At 40.9% G+C, this 21,599-nt stretch overlaps 2 protein-coding genes across 5 annotated transcripts; one reads left to right on the top strand and one right to left on the bottom strand.

Annotated features, from left to right (window-relative positions):
• Window positions 1-17: 17 nt before the first annotated feature.
• On the bottom strand, window positions 18-4,051 carry LOC307248694 (AP-1 complex subunit sigma-2-like). Its single transcript, XM_080025149.1, has 5 exons — window positions 3,914-4,051; window positions 3,235-3,413; window positions 2,459-2,567; window positions 2,203-2,340; window positions 18-1,386 (listed from the first exon to the last, which is right to left on the bottom strand). Exons 2-5 carry the CDS (start codon window positions 3,411-3,413, stop codon window positions 1,339-1,341), a joined length of 474 nt encoding a protein of 157 aa, XP_079881275.1. The 5' UTR covers window positions 3,914-4,051; the 3' UTR covers window positions 18-1,338.
• Window positions 4,052-5,441: 1,390 nt separating this feature from the next.
• LOC307271549 (phosphorylase b kinase regulatory subunit alpha, liver isoform) lies at window positions 5,442-21,202 on the top strand. 4 transcript variants are annotated; one of them, XM_080054054.1, is made up of 34 exons: window positions 5,442-5,573; window positions 5,679-5,774; window positions 5,900-5,989; window positions 8,112-8,270; window positions 8,924-8,971; window positions 9,606-9,774; window positions 10,016-10,098; window positions 10,320-10,400; window positions 10,543-10,641; window positions 10,803-10,949; window positions 11,083-11,136; window positions 11,290-11,412; window positions 11,537-11,632; window positions 12,189-12,296; window positions 12,483-12,561; window positions 12,761-12,895; window positions 12,997-13,106; window positions 13,195-13,339; window positions 13,801-13,879; window positions 14,005-14,153; window positions 14,258-14,425; window positions 14,617-14,726; window positions 14,841-14,977; window positions 15,089-15,251; window positions 15,583-15,662; window positions 15,768-15,846; window positions 15,942-16,071; window positions 16,155-16,256; window positions 16,728-16,846; window positions 17,142-17,165; window positions 17,655-17,708; window positions 19,168-19,401; window positions 19,827-20,027; window positions 20,484-21,202. In XM_080054054.1, exons 3-34 carry the CDS (start codon window positions 5,912-5,914, stop codon window positions 20,655-20,657), a joined length of 3,717 nt encoding a protein of 1,238 aa, XP_079910180.1. In that variant the 5' UTR covers window positions 5,442-5,573; window positions 5,679-5,774; window positions 5,900-5,911; the 3' UTR covers window positions 20,658-21,202. The 4 variants fall into 4 exon arrangements, with proteins under 4 accessions (XP_079910180.1, XP_079910181.1, XP_079910182.1 ...); XM_080054055.1 differs by lacking the exon at window positions 17,142-17,165; XM_080054056.1 differs by lacking the exons at window positions 17,142-17,165; window positions 17,655-17,708.
• The last annotated feature ends 397 nt before the right edge of the window (window positions 21,203-21,599 follow it).

Below are 21,599 nucleotides of genomic sequence, written 5' to 3'. Positions count from 1 at the left end.
CAGTTGTAGTTGTCTTTTTGAATACATTTATTGTTAATAACTTTCAAATATAAGAAAAAAATGTTGGCAGTGTTTAATACAAAAGGTGAATTATTTTGCACAAATTAAAGATGACATTTTTTAATTACTCATGAATGATGATTAACAGAACACTTTGTGGTTTTAAAGAATGCAGATCAAAAAATGTGACTGCCATATGGTTTGGGATGAGCATTCATTACTCGTTCTCCTACAGAGAAGTAAACAAGTGACAATGATGAATATGAATTATTAATGATAAACCTGATATGTGCAGTTCCATCTTCTTCCTTTCCTACACCATAAAGCAACACAGGATAGATCTGTTTTTAAATGGATCGGAGTAATTACATAATACTGGTATATTGTAGCCAAATAACATCCTGCACTTCTAGATCCCTTTTCAGCCATGTTAGCCTTAGACACCATTGAGAAGGTAAAAACACAGTGTTCTTTGGTCATATGTTAGTCTTTAGGAGTAAGCCAAAGTATCATTACACATAAAATAGTGTTTCTTTGTATGGGTCACTATCTTATCCTCATCTAAGACTAAGGGCGATACTCACCTAAGACAAATACAGAGGCCATAACAAGCTTCAATGTTAAACAAGTGCTTTTTTCAGGAAAATAAAGACAACAGAAAGACAATTTTAACAAACATGACACTAATTAAACAAAACAGCTCATGCTTACCAAAGGTAAAGCATTATCCTCAAAAAAGGAAATGCGAAAAGGTTCATTTTGCCAAATACAAACTTGTACAAATCTACCTAATGTATACACTGATACTGATTATGGGTAACAGTAATTTCACTTAATTGCCTGGTTAAATTTGCCCGTGTATACGTGATTGTAACAGTGTGAGTAAGCCTCAGTTGATGCCTCATTGTATGACTTATTTAACAACACAAACAGCTGATCTGAGCGTACTTCTAGAGTCCTCACAGACTCTTCTCACCATCCGTTGGATGCTAGGCCCTGTGTCTCCCATATGACGGTAATTGGAGAAGCAACGACTGTCTAGACCAGCACCGTAGACAGTACTTTAAACCTATCGGCACATACAGCTCTGCCACCGGTGATGAGGGGTGATTTTCGCTAATAGTACTGCAGAATAAAGTGAGGGAGCTTGCACATAGACACATTGAAACCACAGTTGGCCCCACATTTAAAAAGAACATTACATTGTGGTGGTACAGTACAGCATAACACATAGATGGTGATTATATACATACAACACTGACAACAGTTAACAGCAGAGGACAGAATAGAGACATGGAGGTTGCCGGATGTGCATCTGGTAGAAAGAAATGCAATGATTTATGTCAGCCCAATTTCTTCCAGAACGCTCCGTGGCGCCTCGGCCTCCTGCAGAAGAAGAAATTAAAAGATAAAGGTTTTTTTTCTGTCTGTCTGTTCATATGTCAAACATTTTGTAGCACTAAGTATCCTATTAAATGATAAGAAATGAAATGTTGCATACGAGTTTAAAGTCACTAAAATGTGTGACGGGAACAGGAGGCCTTTTCCAAGTGAGTTTAACCTTTTATAGGCCCGCACAGTCAGCCACGCTCTTGTAACAATAGTGCTGCGTGCCTTGCTTAAAATAAATCATGGCGCACTGATAAAACAGCTAAGAAAAATGTAGTACAGCCCTTGCTTTAGCGCACTGGCACAAGAGAGAGGTATTAATCAAATGCTGCAGGCTTAAAATGAACAGGTGAGGGCACGTGTAGAGGGCCCAAAGGGGAAGAAAGCTAAAAACCTACAATACGCATCCACCCTTATGGTTTATCATAGAAATTCTTTCATTAATTTACACCAAGTAAATCGGCAACAATTCTGATAATTGAGGAGTCGTTCCAGTGTTTCTTAAAGTAAATATTTTATAAATATGCTGTTTGCAGCTTCTAAAAAGGTTGAGATTTGCAGCTTTTCGTTGTATCAAATGACAACAGAGTGAATTTATTTTGTTTTAGGACTATTGGTTTGTATCATCTTGTGCTCTAGAAATTGAAATGGCCATTTTTGCCCAATTGACTGACCAAACAATTCATTTAAATCGGTAGTAAAAATGTATAATCATTAGTTCCTGAACTTCCTGCACTACTAAAGTACTGTTGAGACAATACAGTAGCTGGTCTGTCTAAGGCGTTCAGCTATCTGTTGATAAATGGTGTGTACCTCCTGCAGCAGGTCAGCCTGCTCGATGGCCTTCAGCACGTTCTTCTTGGATGTCTCCTGGGCCTCTCCCCCCAGCAGGAACTCATCCAGGATAAAGTAGGCCTTCTCAAAGTTGAAGATAATGTCCAACTCGCACACCTGTGGGAGGACAGGACACCACACACAGGAGAAGATCAGACCTCTGATTCCCCCTCTCCCCCCTACACACTCTTTTAGATCAGCATGTTGCATGTGTGACATGATTGAAGAGACTCACGCTGCCAAAATATTTGTCCAGCAGCTCCACGTATCTGTGGATGATCTCCAGGGTGATCAGTTCATTATCCTGATCCTCCACTGCACAGCAGAAATACAGGCTTGCATATCTAGAACACACAATTAAAAAAAGAAAAGCAGCATGTCGATTAACAAGGAGGTGATGTGAACAAATACGAGAAGAATAAATGCAACAGCTTTGATCCCTGTCCACACTGCAAATGCATATTGGAAAAGAAAAGCTCTCAGCTGTGGGCACATAACAGCTGGTCTTTCAAGGAAAACTGTTATTGTATGCAAGTATTTGGTGCTGTCCTGTTATCACTAAAGCACTCAGTAAAACAAACACACTTTTTCATATAGTTACATGTTATGTAGTTATTTTTCCATGTTAGATACCTGAATTACAACTGTATCTGTACGGGTTTATGGCACTCCACGGCACTATCATTGTGTACTTTTGCATTTGCAATCCAATAAAACCACCGTCTTTAAACAACCCTGCCAATTCAACCCTTCCATCAAATCAAATAATAAATAAGAACTGAAAACAATGAGAGGGAAAACGAACATTGTAACCCTTACACAGATAGGATTTATTGCAGGTTTATTGCAGGGTTATTAAATTGCATTGTATTATATTGTACCTGGTTTATCAAATGAACTCAGCGGAACTCTAGAAACTACATCTATGCAGCCCATTTGCATCCAAGTATGAGAGCAAAGTTCACTGTTGATGTCACCTGACCTGGGACAGATAAAGTGAGACAATATTACCTCTTGTACACAATCTTGAGGTCCCTCCACTCCAAGAAGCTGCACATCTTGGGCTTCCTGGCCAGGATAGTCTGGACCAGGTCTCTGGAGATTTTCTTCCTCTCCTTGTCAGACAGAGGCACGTACCATTTCTGTAACCGCAGCTTTCCCTGCCGGCTGAACAACAGCATGAACTGCATCTGAGGGAGAAAGTTAAAAGCGCTTACAAGTTGTCCACAGTCGAGAAGATGAGATAGATATTAACTTACACAGTTTTTGAGAGAAGGATACAAAGAAGGCAAGGGGGAAAAACAAATAAGAGGTAAGAGGACGGATGGGTCGGCGGCAAGTGATCAACAATCATATAACCTGTATGATGAACGTTCTTTTTCCATGAAAGAAAAAGGTTTAATAAAGCGCATCTTTTATTATTGAATAATAATATGTAAATTACGCCCGTACAAGAAATGCATGCATCATTTAAGAGGAGTATACGATCTAGCCAATAATACATTTTAGGTTTGGTACATTTAACATGCAGGAGGTTTCTGCTAGAAGTTAAATAAGCGTATGTTAGCTAACTGTGCTAAATTGCCACACATTATCAACAGCATCAATAATACGCAATGTGTCCTTTGCGCCCCCTCCCGCGACGCTTGGCTAGCTACAGCAGACACGAGAAGTAAACACGACTCCTTACCTTATGATTTAAGTCACTTGGACGACCAGCAAGTTTAGTAGATTCTAGCGAGACACATTACCCAAGAGAGCGGGCAGATGTTTAGACGTTTTTCTCCGGGTTAGCTTTTTAGCCAGCTGGATGCTAAACTACCTAGCGGATGGTGATGGCTGCTGGTGACACAACGGTGCAAGACAGCAGCGATGCGATTGGCCCAAAAAGACACAGCTGGAACTTGATTGGATTACAGATTCCGTTACTTGTGACGTTGTTCCTAGCGCACAGCTGCTTTCTGTGTCTGAAAATGTAGCACAAATAACAATAAAACAATTAAATTATATTTTAAATGGAATTATATTATTTAATAAACGAACAAAAAAATAAATAAAGAATAATTTAATATTGTTACGTTTACTGAATAAATTAATGAGAATACTTCCTCTTCCCCTAGTTATTGTATTTTGCATTCCCCCCACTGTTTCTCAGACCCACTGCAATGTACAAGCCTAGGAATACAAAAAAAATATGAAACAATTATACTGTGAAATCAGTTGAGTTTATGACTGGATTTGTGCTCAAATTCATAATTTTTAGACATTCAACTCCAGGTTGTAAGTTTGTAAGTTGAGCAAGCAAAGCTCTCCATTTGTAGATGATTTGCCTTACGGTGGACCGATGGAGCTCAAACTTTTTTATATGAATTTATAGCTGTCCCCAGACAAATGTGCAACATCAAAACTCTATTCCTGAGATCCTCTGAGATTTTTTCCCCTTTGCGCATGTCTGACCTGTATGGGTTCAGTTTGGTGGGCCTAAACTGACCTGGTTTTATCTTTGTTTTATCTAGTGCCGCCCAATTTCTTCCCTGAAGATCTCTCATTACATTGGTCCATTATTTCATCACTCGATTTGGCCCATCTGATTGTGTTTACCTTGCTCGATTTAAGCAATGCAGCTCAGGGTTCACAAACGTTTGCACATACAACATTTGTCAAATAATTTGTTTTATCTGTTTTAACAGTTGATTTCTGGAAAAGAAAAATGTTGAATTGATAAACAAACATCTGTTATTTCATATAAAAAATACTGGTATTGATAAAAATGAATTAATAATGGTCAAAATAAATAAAATTCCAAAAGGCTCAAGGGGTTCACAAACTTTCACACGACTACACTGTATAATGCCTTGCACACCTACACTAAACTCCACCATAGCCGGTTACTGCATTCAAATGCTGACTACATTTGTAATGTTAATCCGACTATATTATAGTAGTTCGTTTATATTGTGTAATCATACATTTCTGTGAAGTGACTATAGCAACTAAAGTTATCAAATAAATGTAGTGGATATACAAGTAGGCTATGAAAGTAAATAAGGCTAGCCTACACATACCTCAAAATGATAATTTAGGCTACTATAATCTATTAAAAAGATGCCATACAAATAAACTTGAACTTTTTTGGGAGTGTAGCTTCCTGTTTGCATTGGGATTTGTGCCTTGAGCTTGAAGCCGGCAGAGGTCATTTGTCGCCCCCTGGCGTCAGATAATCAGACAGTGGGAACATAATGTATTTTTCTCAGAATGGATGTATTTGCGGACATACCGGACATACCCTCACCCTGCACTCTAAACTCTCGCTGTCAAACATATGGTCAAACCTCACGTGTGTGTCATCTGTAAGGCCAGACCCAAGATGTTAAGCAGTTTTACCGGAGTGTGTGTGTGTGAGTAGCTTACAGCACGTCTGCTTAACGTTACATTTTTTTTTACGTCAAACACAGTTGGACAGCTAGCGAGCTTTACCAGCAGCAGGAGCCTATGCAGAAGGTGTCAGATCAAACCAGCGCCGCAGAACTGCAAGGATGGATCGCTGCGCAGTGAGTTACCGCAGTGATTATATGCTGTATTTAGTCGTTGTGTTTATACAGGCAGAAAACCAGGCTTTCAGCGCTTCGTATGCTCCTTGTTCAGACATGACTTGTTTTTTTTGTTGTGTTCGTAGTGATCAGTGAATATGAGGAGCCGCAGTAACTCCGGAGTGAGGCTGGATGGCTATGCCAGGCTGGTCCAAGAGACTATCCTGTGCCACCAGGTGAGTGTTCTTACAGTCTTTGGGTCAAGTCAGGCATAGGCTGACACAAGTGGACCATGGAAATGTTTTGCCCAAGTAAAAGACGCAATCGCAGGAGTGCCCTTAGCTCAGTAGGCCCCCCCCCCTCCCCCCCGGACCGGGCCCAGCAGCAGACCCGGGTTCGATTCCCGCCCGCGGTCGTTCTCTGCATGTCACTCCCCTCTCTGCCCCATTTCACCTGTCTCTCTGCACTGTCAATAAAGCATAAAAATGCCCAAAAAATATCTAAAAAAAAAAAAAAAAATTAGCAATAGCACAGTTTGTCAATAGGCTATTATTGTATAATAGGCTACATGTAAGGCTACCTAGGTGCATGCATTTGCATCAAAATATAGACTACTTTAAGTTTCAAAAAGTAAAAGTCTACTTTTTAATGCAGCATGGCCCATTTCTGAATGATATCATATTTGATGCATTACCATGTAAACACAATTGTAATAGCTAGCTTTTAACTGCTTCACATACTAATGTGTAAGTCAATGTAGCCTATAATAAAAAATCAGAAATGTGTTGATTATATTTTATATTAATACATGATGCAGAGTATACATAGCCTACAACAATGCGTTGCTTTTGGGCAGACCTCTTCCGGGAAGAAGGTCATTGAATGGAAAAGCAGTTCCTCTGCCAGCCAAACTCTGTGTGCTTGGAATTTACCAGGACTCAGCTGTGCTGCTACTGAGCAGTGGCTGTCAATACATATATCTGGAAAAATATGTAAAGACTTTCTGTAGGAATGTGAACAAAAGAACCTGCAGCCGGGTTATATTTAGGAGACATTCTTACATTGTCAAAGCAAAAGACGAGTGCAGCCCTTTTGGGAAGTCTCTCTCTCAAAGGATTTGAAAAGTACTGCATGCATTTTACAACCCTTCCTGTGATGTCACAGAAAGAGAAATGTAGGGTTAGACAGTGAGACCATAAAACACTCTTTCTGCCTTTTCTCAGGCTAGGATGATCCGATTTAAATTTTTTTTGCACATTTATACTTCATAGGATCTCCGAGTTCAATACACCTTCATATTCCAACCGGTGAAGTAGGCCTTTAATAATCTGAATCAAAGCAAAGCAACTGTGTAAATTGAGCAAATATATTATGCAATGGAGTGGAAGTATATAGCAGCTAAGCAAGTTAAAAGAACAAATACCTCAGAATTGTACTGTTCTCTTCCAGAAATATGCAGATGCGTTGTAGCCTGTTTATTCAGGTTTGACCAGATTGAGCTACACAGGAATAAACAAGGCAAAGTTCAGCCACTGGAATAGGCCGAGTGCCGGGACGCTTTTATCAATCAACACTTGAGGCCCAGACAGTTGACAGCTGTCTAAGTTTAAAATTGTGACCTCGAGGCTTCACAGCTGATAGAAAAACAATGCCAACCTTCTTTAGTTTTACAAAGCATGATTGTTATAGAAGGCTGCATGCAGGTTTGGTTTCAGATGAGGACAGACACGATGATGTCACATATTTGTAATCAAAACCTATAAATTAACAATTTAAATTGCTGTTTTATTGGTAACACTTTAGTTTGATAGTCCACTGTTGACACTCAACAAGCCATCTGCAGTTGCATGTCAACAGTGAATGAGTTGACATTCAACAAACCCAACATAAAATCCACTTTCATTGATAGGCATCTTGTCTCGACTAAAAAGAGCTGTCCTTTCTTGCCATTTATTTCATCAACTCTTGTATTTGTAAGTTAATTTAATAATACTGTAGTACACACTGTCCACAGTTACTCATATTACAGATTAAATTACTAGTGGAGGAATCTTCAGGTTAATCAACAGAAAATTGATCAGTCAAAAGTTTGAAAAGTTTTCAAACAAAAAGGACAAAAAACTACACAGGTTTCAGCTTCTCAGATACAGCTTACAGACAGCACGACAAGGCAATAGAAAAGGCAGAGATGTTCATGAGTAAAATCAAATAGAAGTGGTACAGTTACTTAAAATGAATCTTTTGCATGCTTGGGTGTGTGTGTGTGTGTGTGTGTGTGTGTGTGTGTGTGTGTGTGTGTGTGTGTGTGTGTGTGTGTGTGTGTATGTGTGTCTGTCTGTCTGTCTATGTGTGTCTCAGAACCCAGTGACTGGACTTCTGCCTGCCAGTGTTGAAATGAAGGACGCCTGGGTGCGGGATAATGTTTACAGTGTCCTGGCAGTGTGGGCGCTGGGCATGGCCTACCGCAAGAACGCAGACCGCGACGAAGACAAGGCCAAGGCCTACGAACTGGAGCAGGTGTGTTTGTGACGGAGAGAGAGAGAGAGAGAGAGAGAGAGAGAGAGAGAGAGAGAGAGAGAGAGAGAGAGAGGGTTAATGTGTAATGTGACTGTTTGCTCTGCTTGTCATGTCGGGTTAAATATTTAAAAGCAGCAACGTGAATGTACATGTCTGTGCATCAAAAATATATCTAATTCTCAAATCACCGAACCTCAGTGGGAGAAGAAGGATACAATTGGCCTATTAGAGTTACTTACTTACTCAATTGTTACAAATCTTATTCAATTATGTCAGTGCTAAAAGAAAGTAAGTAATCAGCTGTTTGATTGAAATAACCAAATAACCAAACAGTTTTGTATGAAATTGAAGCAAATGAATCTTCATAACGTAAAACATTTGCATTTTATTCCTTTATATTACATCATTATCAATGCCATAATTAGTTTTTTGGCAAATTAAAATGATTAATTTTAGCAAACTTTGCTTTTCATAGATTTAATGATTAAACATTACCATCGGTATATTTGGTCAAATGTAAAACTTTTTAAAGAATATATCTACAAATATACACATATTTATTTTAGTAATTGCCACAATCAACATACAATAAACTAATGTGTATGATAGTGATGTTTTATTTTTTTAACAAAGCTGTTGTTGTTTGTTGGCAGAGTGTGGTGAAGCTGATGCAAGGACTGCTGCAGTGCATGATGAGACAGGTAAGAGAATCATGGAGCGTTCGCACGTTCACTTGTTTTTGCACATGCAAATCATCTACATTCTGTTTTGTATGAAATCGGATAAGCCAGCGTCCTGGTTCTGAGAAAGCACACATGTGATCCATCCGGGCCAGTGTGTTATACACTATGTAAATATTTATGACCACCACAGTTCTGCAACCATCTGCATAATCGCGGTATGCTCAGCAGTTTGTCAGAAAAATACACTTTGTCATGATTAACAACATGTTGGTGTTCTACATGTTGATGTGAAAGTGATAGTGAAAGCCTGGCTGTGAAAGCAACATGGTGAACTGTTTGCTGCCCTCACCTTACTCTACTGGCAAAAGGTTGAATGTGTTTACTGCTGCAGCTTCACAGATCCAATCAATAGGCCTGCATACTTGAATCTTGGGACTCACTGGGATGTTAAAAAGTCAAAAACTGAATAGAAGCCTTTATTATGTTTTTATCATATTTTTTTAAAGCTCAGGTAAAATAAATGATCTACTAATTCCAATGTAATGAAAACAATGTCCATGTATTTGAAACAACTTTCAACCATTCATCACGATTTAGGACAAACACCACTGAGCTGCCTGTTGGTGTGTGTGTTTGTGTGTTTTGTGTCTAGGTGGCCAAGGTTGAGGAGTTCAAACACACCCAGAGTACTAAGGATTGCCTGCATGCCAAATACGATACCCCCACCTGTGCCACGGTGGTGGGGGACGACCAGTGGGGACACCTCCAGGTGGACGCCACCTCCATCTACCTGCTGATGCTGGCACAGATGACGGCCTCAGGTACATGCAGGGTGATGCAGAGTGGTGTTTATTGCTGTTTATTTTCTCTTAGTCAAATAAGTGGGAATGTGCTTTTACCATCAAAGAAAATTGTCAGGGCAAAGATGCGACATTAAGCTACATAATAGAACATTTACGTTTGTCAAGCATTGCAGGCCCTCAAGGGGGAAGAATTGAAGTACCTAACCATTTTTCTCTTGAGCATAGCACAAGTTCCTAACAATGTTACGTTACCACGCAGGTCTCCGCATCATCTCCAACCTGGACGAGGTGGCCTTCATCCAGAACTTGGTCTTTTACATAGAGGCGGCCTACAAAGTGGCAGTGAGTAACATTTTCACATATTTTGGAGTTCGTATTCTTTAAGACAGCAACTGGTCGAGGCTGACACACAGTAAAAAGTTGAAGGGAATTCTCTCAGATCTCTGGCAGTACTACTTCACGTATAAAACAACTTGTTGCCTTTTGTGTCTGATACATTTGCTCAAGTGATGTGGCTAGAAGCAGCGTACAAGTTTGAAAATAACTTTTCTTTCTCGCTGTAGGATTATGGGATGTGGGAGCGAGGTGACAAGACAAACCAGGGCATCCCCGAGCTCAACGGCAGCTCTGTGGGAATTGCTAAGGTACAGGATTAACCACGGATTAACTTTATTATTTTCAACATGTATGGTATGCTTGACATTAAAGACAAAAAAAAAGAATTATTGTATCAGATACATGTATGCATCGGTGTGTTGATTTGTGTGTGTGCGTGTGTGTTTGCAGGCCGCTCTGGAGGCCATAGATGAGCTGGATCTTTTTGGAGCCCACGGAGGGCCGAAGTCAGTCATCCATGTTTTGCCTGATGAGGTGGAACACTGTCAGGTACCGTTTGGCGTTTGCCTCTAGCCGCATCAGCGCTGTCTTCTTGGTCTGTCGCCTGCTCAGCATGTCTGTGTGTGTGTGTGCGTGTGTGTGCGTGTGTGTGTGTGTGTGTGTGTGTGCGTGCGTGCGTGTGTGTGTGTGTGTGTGTGTCTTCCCCTCAGTCCATCCTGAGCTCCATGCTGCCAAGAGCTTCCACTTCAAAGGAGATAGATGCCGGCCTTCTGTCCATCATTTCCTTCCCCGCTTTCGCCATTGAAGATGCTGACCTGGTCGCCATCACAAAATCTGAAATCATAGCAAAACTGCAGGTACAGTCAAAGCACAGAAACACTACACAATTCACTATTTATGAAGGTAAAAGGTATACAGTGAATTGAAATACTGTATATACATGTCAGTCATTAAAACATACTAATATTTCTATCTATTGTAAAATGTCAGGGTCGATATGGATGCTGCCGCTTCATAAGGGATGGATATCATTGTCCTAAAGAGGTACGATATAATATATATATTTATGTTTGGTTTTAAAATCTATTTAACTGCTGTACAGGGACAGGGATTGCTCAGTGAGCATAAGTGTAGTGTTGCACTTAATTTATTCTGCTATGAGGGCTGTACCTCAGTTCCTGGCTGTTGTCTCACTAGGACCCATCTCGGCTGCACTACGACCCCGCAGAGCTCAAGCTTTTTGAGAATATCGAATGTGAGTGGCCCGTGTTCTGGACTTACCTCATCCTGGATGGTATCTTCACTGGAGATCAAGTGCAGGTAATAAAACCAAAACACACAGCTCCATAGGCATGTCCTGCTGTATTCACACTGTCATGGAGTCATTTGGAATGACTTGTGTTGCAGATGTAATGTTAAACAAATGACTTTGTGCTTCTTACAGGTACAGGAGTACCGTGAGGCACTGGAAGGCGTTCTGATCAGAGGGAAGAACGGCATTAAACTGTTGCCTGAACTTTATGCTGTGCCATATGACAAGGTATATCATTTCCAGAGGAAAAATACAGAAACCTAGTTTATTCTTTTTTTTTTTTAAAGATATTTTTTTGGCATTTTTATGCTTTTATTAGTGTAGAGACAGAGTTGAAATGGGGCAGAGAGGGGAGTGACATGCAGAGAACGACCGCGGGCTGGAATCGAACCCGGGTCCGCTGCTGGCCGAGGCCCATGGGGGGGGGGACGCCCTACTAACTGAGCTAAGGGCGCCCCCATACCTAGTTTATTCTTGTTTGACTAAATAGTTTTACATTATTCTTAATTGTTACTAGCCTGGCACCGCCCGCCTACCTACTTCCGCTCAATTTTCATTTCCCTTCAGTACTACTTCTATTTCTATTTGTAGCCCCGCTAACAGCATGCTAGCACCATAATCAGGTCAAAAATTGTCCAATACTTTTATTTGTTGACAATGTTAAACAATTTTAATCCCCAACAGCCAGACTACTAGTATTACCAGTACAACTACAAATGGCAATATAATGTAGTATATTATCAGGCAACCACATAAGAATGAGACGATATCTTGTCATCTACAGGTGGAGGAGGAGTACAGCAACCCTCACTCAGTGGACAGAGTGGCCATGGGGCAGCTGCCGCACATGTGGGGACAGTCACTCTACATCTTGGGCTGTCTTTTGTCAGAGGTAGTCACAGGTTCATTTAACACCCTCTTAAGCACTTGGCAGCTTCTGTTACAACTGTGACTATCAATGCAATATACTATGTATCAAATCTCACTGAATAATGTAGATTTGATAGTGTAAATGAAAAATGATGTGCTCAGTAGACAAGGAGACAATATCTCTGTCTATTCTTCTTGCTGTTATAAGGGTTTCTTAGCCCTTGGAGAGATAGATCCTCTCAACAGGAGATTCTCTACGAACTTCAAGCCAGACGTGGTGCTACAAGGTTGGTCATAGAAATGTTACTCCACAAGTTGGATTGAAAATTACTGGAATCCCAGAAAAATGTTTAAAAATTGTTGCATGAATAAAAACACCACTCATGTCCAAGACTTATTTCTAATGATGCCCATTTGTTTATGTACAGATTTCTTAACAAAAGGCACAGTATAATGTATTTTCTTTTTTATATGTGTGCGTGTCAGTTTGTGTTCTAGCAGAGACGGAGGAGATCAAGGAGTTGTTGAATGATCATGGGATCGCGGTTCAGACCATGTGTGAAGTTCTGCCTATCAGAGTTATGCCTGCTCGCATCCTGAGCCATGTCTACGTTAGACTGGGTAAACAAGCAGAAAACACTCATTGCCTCAGTGTTAAGCTGTGTGTGTGTGTGTCTGTGTGTTTGTATAATAATAGTTAACATGTTGTGTCATTGTCACAGGGAACTGCAAGAAACTGAATTTGAGCGGGAGGCCGTACAGACACATTGGAGTTCTGGGAACATCAAAATTCTACGAGATCAGAAGTCGCACCTATATATTCACCCCCCAGGTAAAACTAGTTTGAGATGTTAGGTAGAAGGCTGTTGGAATACATTAATACTTTCTCTCTTCTCTTCTTTCCTGTGCGCCCTGTCCAGTTTCTGGACCAGCACCATTTCTACCTGGCCCTGGACAACCAGATGATTGTGGAGATGTTACGAACGGAGCTGGCCTATCTCTCGTCTAGCTGGAGGATGACGGGACGGCCCACGCTCACTTTCCCCATCACCCGCAGCATGCTGGGTAATATAACCCTCTTAAACCAAGGCAAATCAGTCTTTAACTTGTATGTTTAAAAATGTAACTCAAGCATTAAAATGCAACTATTAAACTAAACTCAACATAGAGACAGAGAATGTACTGTGTATCGTTTTCTGAGATGTTCTACCACCCACAATCATGGAACGCTTTATGGGAACTGGATGGCGCCCACTCGCTTGAAATCTGCCAAAAACATGATTGGGGGAAATCTCAGACATTTTAAAGGTGCAACAATTTATTAATCTGGCCCAAAAAAGTTGTCTGAAAATTAGAAATGACTCTACTGTATGCACTACAATACCTTCTAGGTTATCTTTAATGTGTGGCTTCTGTACATGTTGCTGTGATCTAAAATGTACATAATCTATATTTCAATATAGATGTTTTTTTCTCTCAAATTCCTTCACTGCACTTCACAACATTTATTTCCTTTTTATGTCCAGTTGACGACGGAGATGGGATTGATCCATGTATCCTGGCAACCCTAAGGAAACTCCAGGATGGCTATTTTGCTGGATCGAGGTCCGTAACAGGGCACATCTTATCTAACCATTATTGTTTAGAGAATATCTGTGGGGTAAATGTCTGTAACAGCATTATACGAGACTTCTCTTGCGTGTTGTGACTTTGTGTGAATGTGACTTCAGGGTGCAGATGTCAGACCTCTCTGGTTTCCAGACCACATCGTCCCACACTGAACTCACCTTCATGGAAGAAGACAACGATGACTGCTTAGTGGAAGATGAGGAGGATGACGATGAGTATGGAGAGGAATATAACCACTGCAGGCCCTTAGGTAGGTTAGTTAGTGAAGAGCCTTGTGTGTTGGTGTTCCCCTTCATTCATATTTGATCAGCAAAGTTAAGCTGTAACTAACAAAGGGCATGTATTCAACTCCAGACGGATCCATGTTCGACCAGTACCTGACCCAGCTCCTCCACAGCACCACCACCACCAAGTGCCATCTCCCTCCCATCCAGAGGGGGCAGCACCACATCTTCAGTGCTGAACACACCACCAGAGACATCCTGTCTTTTATGGCCCAGGTCCAGGGACTGAATATCCCCAGTGAGTGATCAGGAAGCTAATGTCCCTGTGTTACACATTGCATACTTTATTTTTATTTTTATAAATAATAATAAAAATAAATAATTTCATTATTTTTAATTTTTATTATTTTTGAGAGCATGGCATCTCTGTAATCTGATGTTACACTTTGTAAAACATTGTTCTGATGTGTGTGTGTATGTGTGTTTCAGAGTCTTCCATGTATCTTCCTGTGATTCCTGCTAAGAGCAAACACCGCAGATCTCTCAACCTACTCAATGTTTCTCATCCTCAGCCTGGCCCACATGTAAAGCAACAGAAGGTAGGATACTACAGCAGATCCTTTCACAAGTGGCTTTATTTTTCTCTTGTGACTCTAGTTTTGCTTTGATTGTACTGGCTGTATTTGTCTTGACTCCGTTGCCCCCTTTAAAAGGCCTCCAGTGTCGCTGATCTGCACCTGCCTCGAGACTCTCACGGTAACACAGACTTTGCAGCGTTGGTGAGGCAGCTGAAAGAGTGTCCCACTCTGCAGGACCAGGCTGACATACTCTACATCCTTTATGTGATGAAGTACGGACATAGAGACAACCATACGCACACAAGCAAAGAGCTTATTTTCAGCATGTGCACACTCATAAGTAAACCATGTCATTTGTTTTTATTCACCTTCTGATGAAACAGAGGAGCTGATTGGCTGGTGGAGTTGTCAGGTCCTGGGCAGGGCGGGGTGACTGTGCGCTCTCTGCTGGAGGAGCTGTATGTACAAGCAGGAGTCAGCAAAGAGTGGGGACTCATCAGATACATATCTGGAATACTACGCAAGAGAGTGGAGGTCCTCGCTGAGGTCAGTGGAAAAAAGGGATTTTGTATCACAGCAGATAGCAAATGTTGACAGACATAACAGCAGCAGTTACACTGCACTTTCGTACAGTTGGCTCTAGATAACACTCGGAAAGGACACCCTCTTGTGGTCATTAGAAAAACTGCATCATAACACATTGACATAATTTCCTAGCCATGATGAAGTGTCTCTGAACACACCGAATACCTGAATGAATGGCTTACTTTTGTTGTTGTCGACCCTATGGGAAGGCAAAAAGAGTCTCCTCTACAGAAATAAGGAATTATGAGATCATTCAATAATTCAATTATATCTGTAATCCTCTGTTCCTCAGGCCTGCACGGACCTGATTTCCCATCACAAGCAGCTGACTGTAGGGCTACCTCCTGAACCCAGGGAAAGAGTCATCACAGTGTAAGTCATAGTCATTGTAACACAAACCGGTGTGGCTGAAGATATTCTGGGAAATGAATTAGAACACAATAAAATCACTTTTCCTCCTAACTGTTTCTTTCTCAGCCCACTGCCTCCCGAGGAGTTGAACACTCTCATCTATGAAGCCAGTGGTCAGGACATCAGTGTAGCTGTACTGACTCAGGTGAATCTATAACCCTTTTGGACTGCCACAGGACTTTTTCCAGACACTGATCTTACAGGTTATTTATTTACATTTGTGCATTTTTTGCCATGTAGGAAATCATGGTCTATCTAGCCATGTACGTGCGCTCCCAGCCCGCTCTGTTTGGGGACATGCTTCGGCTCAGGATAGGACTCATCATGCAAGTGATGGCCACTGAGCTTGCTCGCAGCCTGCACTGCTCTGGTAGGACAACAGAGGCATGCTCAAACACAAGTATAACAATTGCACATAACTACATAACATACAAAACATTTTCTTCTTTGTAGGGGAGGAGGCTTCTGAGAGTTTGATGAGCCTGAGTCCTTTCGGCATGAAAAGCCTGCTGCATCACATCCTCAGTGGCAAAGAGTTTGGAGTGGAGAAAAGCGGTGAGTATTTACATTATATATGTGTGAGTTTTCAATGTATGGGTGTGTGTTGCATCCTCAGTTTTGACTGAGACACCCCCACTCTTTAATTCAGCGGCCACCAGCAGATCAATGTTTTCTTGATTTCAGATTTCAAACCTTTTCTTCAGATATTCATGAAGTCCCATGCCTCTGGTGATCTGACTGTACTTCTAGCACATCACCAGCAGGCTAAATACATTCTTTGCAAAATAATAGATTGATAAAAGCCAATTTTGTCTTGAGTGCACATCAGTGAGTGACTGTTTGCATGCTAAAACGCGAAGCTAACCTTCTGAACAAAATGCTAAATATTACACCTGCCAACCACCGATACACCACAAAGAACAAGAATCATGCCATCACTATTTCATTTCATGCTGGCCCGTCCCTGCTAATCAATACATGTTATATGGCCTTAAATCTTTGTGTGCTTTTGTCTATTTTTATCAGTGCGCCCAATCCAGTCAACAGCCACTAGTCCGGCCATCTCCATCCATGAACTAGGCCACACCGGAGCAACCAAGACTGAACGTACAGGAATACACAGGCTAAAGAATGAGATAAAACAGGTGGGAAGCACAATTTAAGATAACAACAACGAAAACAACAATGTAATAGCATCATAGATATTCTATCTATATCCATCCATCCATCCAGATTGATCGATGGATCTATCTATCTATCTATCTATCCATCCATCCATCCATCCATCTATCTATCATCTGTCTGTCTGTCTGTCTGTCTGTCTGTCTGTCTGTCTATCTATCCATCCATCCATCCATCCATCCATCCATCCATCCATCCATCCATCCATCCATCCATCCATCAGAATGGAATAACAGTGTTCTTGCCTTTTGGTTGCAGCTGGATGACTCTCGGCCTCTCAGTGTGGGTTGGGTTTGATAATATCTAGCATGTGACTGTCGCTAACCTCAGTCTAAGAAACAAAACCGCCGGCTGAAAAAACTCCTGCTCATCATAAACCACTCTGTGGTGCTTAACATTTTGTGAGCCCCATAACCAGAATGACTCCTTCATCACATATCTGCAACCAATGCCAGACCTGGTTTGAGCTGCTTTTTTAGGTAGCCCATGGTCATAATAACACATTTCGGCAAGGTGTGGCATCATTCGTTCGTAGAGTTGGCTTCTTGTAATCAGTTATGCACAACGTCTTTTTTGTCACCAATAATCTTTCCTCACCTGTTTATTTTGTGAAGTTGCAAAACACTCTTTGACTATACAGATCAAACATCTGCAGTAACGTTGTGCATCTGTGTGGCTGCAGCGTCATCATGACTGAAGTATCACACCCATGTGAAGTTGTGAAACATCTCAAACTGATCTCCGTCATTTGTCATCCATGTCCATGTGTAGATCATCAGTGGCGGTCACTCCCTGAGTAGCAATGTCACTTCTCCTCGCTCCACGGTAAAAGCATTTCGCCTCATCTGCGTCCAACTAACATGATTTGTCCTGAATAGGCTGCCTAGGGTTGCTTTAATTAGAATACATGTAGACGCTTAACAAACCTATCCTAAAAGCATGTTTAATTCAGGTTTCTCTGTAGTGAATTGACACTGACAGGCTTAGATACAGTAGATAAACCACACTGGTTGTGCTTTTCACTATTAAGCATGTTTGCTGGTTTGTCTTGGGTTGCCAAGTGTGATGGAGCATGTCTATGATATCAGTATTTATGAATGATTGCATGGAATATGTAACTGTGTAGTGTTGAAACTGTCACATATGTGTGGGTGAGTTTGTGTGTGACAGAAAGACGACTACTACGCTAAACATTTCAACCTTATTTACATGTATTTGTTATGGTGTGACATGTTATTGCACGTGTCAGTATATTTTGAGAAAGGCTCCATTTCCCACCACTAATCATATACCGGATGATGTAGTCAAGTTATTTCTGCAACGGCACAACACATCTGAATCTCGAACACCACTGTTGTGGGTCGAGTTGTATTGTGGGCATCACGGTTTGACAAGGAAGAAGAATATGTTGAAAAAAGAAAAGATGTCTTTAAAAAATAAGTATAATCTAATGTAGAAGCCAATTTATATTGATTAGTTTAATTCTACTCTTGTCTCTACATTTATTGTTTGATCATTGTATGAAGTGTATTTCCTCTCATCTTAACTACTGAAGTATCCTGTCTGGAGTTTCTATTGTAATTAAATCAGTCTAATTAGGCTGACACCCTAGGTGTGGGCCATCCTGGAAACTCCTAGATTCAGATTAGCATTGATGTCATCAAGAACCAAACTTGATTGTTCCATTGTTATTCTACCTATCTGACCATGTCAACCCTTCTCTATAAAGCAGCTCATTTTGTGTATACAACTCAGTCAAGACCCTGCCATTGCTCTGAGTAGGATGCTCTGATCTTCTCTCCATGCATGAATGCTGACCATAATCATCTGTATTGTCTTTTGGAACTAAGTAAAGATTTGTTTTCATATTGGACTTTTGTGAAGTTTTCTTCAACCAAAAAACTTCTTCCACACTAAACACAACGGTGTTAGTGCAATGGTAATTTGAGTACTCTTTTAACCAGGACATCTGCATTATATTTCTGCATTAAATGTGTCCAAATTGACCTTCAACAGTGCATTCGAAAAAATTGTAGTAACAGTGTAGTGAAGATTGAAGTGACATGTGAAAAACTGCCCATCCTGTGGTAAAAAAAAGAGGGGGAGACAAAAGGCCCGATTGGACCCTCTTTAAATCCCAGGAGACACAACTGCAAGTGTAATACTGTAGTTTGTAGAAGGAATACGTGTAAAGCACATGGAGATAAGGTTGAAAATCAGACAGGGGATCTATTAAAATGTTTTGTAACAGTAGGCCTTACCTTGCTGTCCTCTCTCACCACAGCGGTGCAGCAGCCCCTCTACCCCCAGTGGGATCCTGTCCCCGACTGGCACTGGCCCAGGAGACGGACAGCTGCAGTGGGAGGAGAGGCAGGGCCAGTGGCTGAGGAGACGCAGGCTGGACGGAGCCATCAACAGAGTCCCCATGGGTTTCTACCAGAAGGTCTGGAAGATCCTGCAGAAGTGTCACGGCCTGTCCATCGATGGATATGTGTTGCCCTCTTCAACCACAAGAGAGGTAGGCAGTAGCATCCTGTGCTCTTATTTCATTTTGTTTTGTCTGGGTAACAATGCAGCAGGGCTAGACATCGGTGTCAGCCTTTTATTTATATATATGTTCTGTGGGGCTGTTTTTGGCTGTCCAGCTATTTCCTTTCAGTATCTCTGTCTTTTCTTTTGTGTTATTTTGTTGATGCCACGGTTAATACCATGGCATGACATACTATTGAGATTGAGCTGATAGTGATTATTTCGCATTACCGATGTTACTCAACCCTACTATTATGTAACCTTTATTGTTTGTTTGTCAAACACGACTGTCTGAGTGAAAAATAAATGATCACAAAGAGAAGTAGAATCTTGCAGGATTCAGGATTTTCTATGTGTGTTTGTGTGTGTGTCCATGTGCATGTGTGTGTGTTTAATTCAATGTGTTCTGTGTAGATGACGGAGGGAGAGATCAAGTTTGCTGTGCAGGTGGAGTCGGTCCTGAACCATGTCCCTCAACCAGAGTACCGTCAGCTGCTGGTGGAGACTATAATGGTTCTAGGCATGGTAGCCGACGTGGAGGTGGACAGCATCGGTGGCGTCATTCACGTTGACCGCATCGTGCATTTGGCCAATGACCTCTTCATAAATGACCAGGTAGGCATACTACTGCTGGCAAGGGATACACTTCTGTTTGAAAGGACTTTGAGGTTTTTTTTTACATGTTAAAGGTGGAGTCAGTGTTTCTTGAGAATGCTTGTTGTCAAAATCACTTCCTGTTTAAAATCAGTGAATATCTCCTTACAATTGCTACCTGTATGTGCATTGAAAAAGAAAATCCAGTGTTATTACAAAGCCTAGGCTCTGTAAGCAGACATGTTGTTAGGTATGGGGGCCCCCTTTGTTTACATGCCAGTTTACAGAGCCTAGACAGTGTATTAACACCAGATTTTTGTCTCAGTGCACACACTGCACGAACAGGTAGCAGATAGTGTGGAGATAGTCACTAATATTTTGAATAAAAGAAAGTTTGACAACATTCATTCTCCAGAATCACTGCCTCCACCTTTAAACCCGGGTTCACTCTGTTTGTTTGAACTCTGCATCCCTCAGAAATCCCACAGTGCCAGTGATTATTTCCTGGAGAAGGATCCAGCGACCGGAATTTGCAACTTTTTCTTCGACAGCGCCCCCAGTGGCAGCTACGGTACCCTGACCTATCTGTCCAAGGCCGTGGTTACTTATGTTCAGGACTTCCTGCCAAGCTCCAGCTGTCTGATGCAGTGAAAAAAGCAAGTGACGTGTGTGCGTCTCTTTGCTCCTGACACACACCTAAAGAGACATGTTTTATTAGGAATGGCAAAGGCAGCAAAGTTTCACATTATCAGCTCATGCTACTTCATAATGGTGGTTGTAAGTATTTACTCTACAATAAACTCTGTAGCTCTAGTACACCTATTTAACATCATAGCCTTGGCGGCTGATTGCAAACCACTATATAACAATCTTTTTTTTTTCATGAGTCTGACATGTGAACTTATTTGTTACATTAACATTGAAATTAAATGATACATTTTTAGATGTATGAGCACGTCTCTGTGCCTAGGTGTTCAGTGTGAGAATAATATACAGCATATACAGTTATCTGTCTTGTAATTATTTTATATATGTTTAATTCTACTCAGCCTGGCAGTTATCAGAATTAATATATTGATTATTATGGCCTCTTTTACTTTTGTCTTTTCTGTATTTTTAGTAATATAATATTATTGTTTTACTCTAATGAGTGACCTAAATGTACTTAATTGTATGTGCCTATAAATAAACAAAGATTTTACCTCTGATAGCTTCAAGGCTCCCTCTCATTGACATTGTGGTGGCAGATATTGAATGTTGGAATGCGTATTAATGCAATAGGAAACATTGTATTTATCTTGTATTACTCCTGTATGTCTAGGTTAAATTCCTCAAATCTTTACTGACGAGTACTCAGACTGTACCAAAAATAATTTCCGGGGCGTACAGTAAGATCTCCAGACAAAATTATAATGTGTCATCTGATGGTTAGGGTTTCTAGAAGAAATTAAAATATTGGACCAGACTCTAGGCCGATTTATAGAAGAATGGATTAAAGATAAGTCCTTCCTCCATTTGTTATCAATTGGCAAAGGATTTAATGTTGCCTTTATCAACATGAAATATAATTTTGAGACCAGACCTCGGGTAGCA

Source organism: Ammodytes marinus, assembly GCF_949987685.1.
Source record: "Ammodytes marinus genome assembly, chromosome: 1".
In the NCBI taxonomy this organism is placed as follows: Eukaryota; Metazoa; Chordata; class Actinopteri; order Uranoscopiformes; family Ammodytidae; genus Ammodytes; species Ammodytes marinus.
The sequence above is the reverse complement of the archived record's forward strand: the minus strand, read 5'-3'. Positions and strand labels throughout refer to the sequence as shown.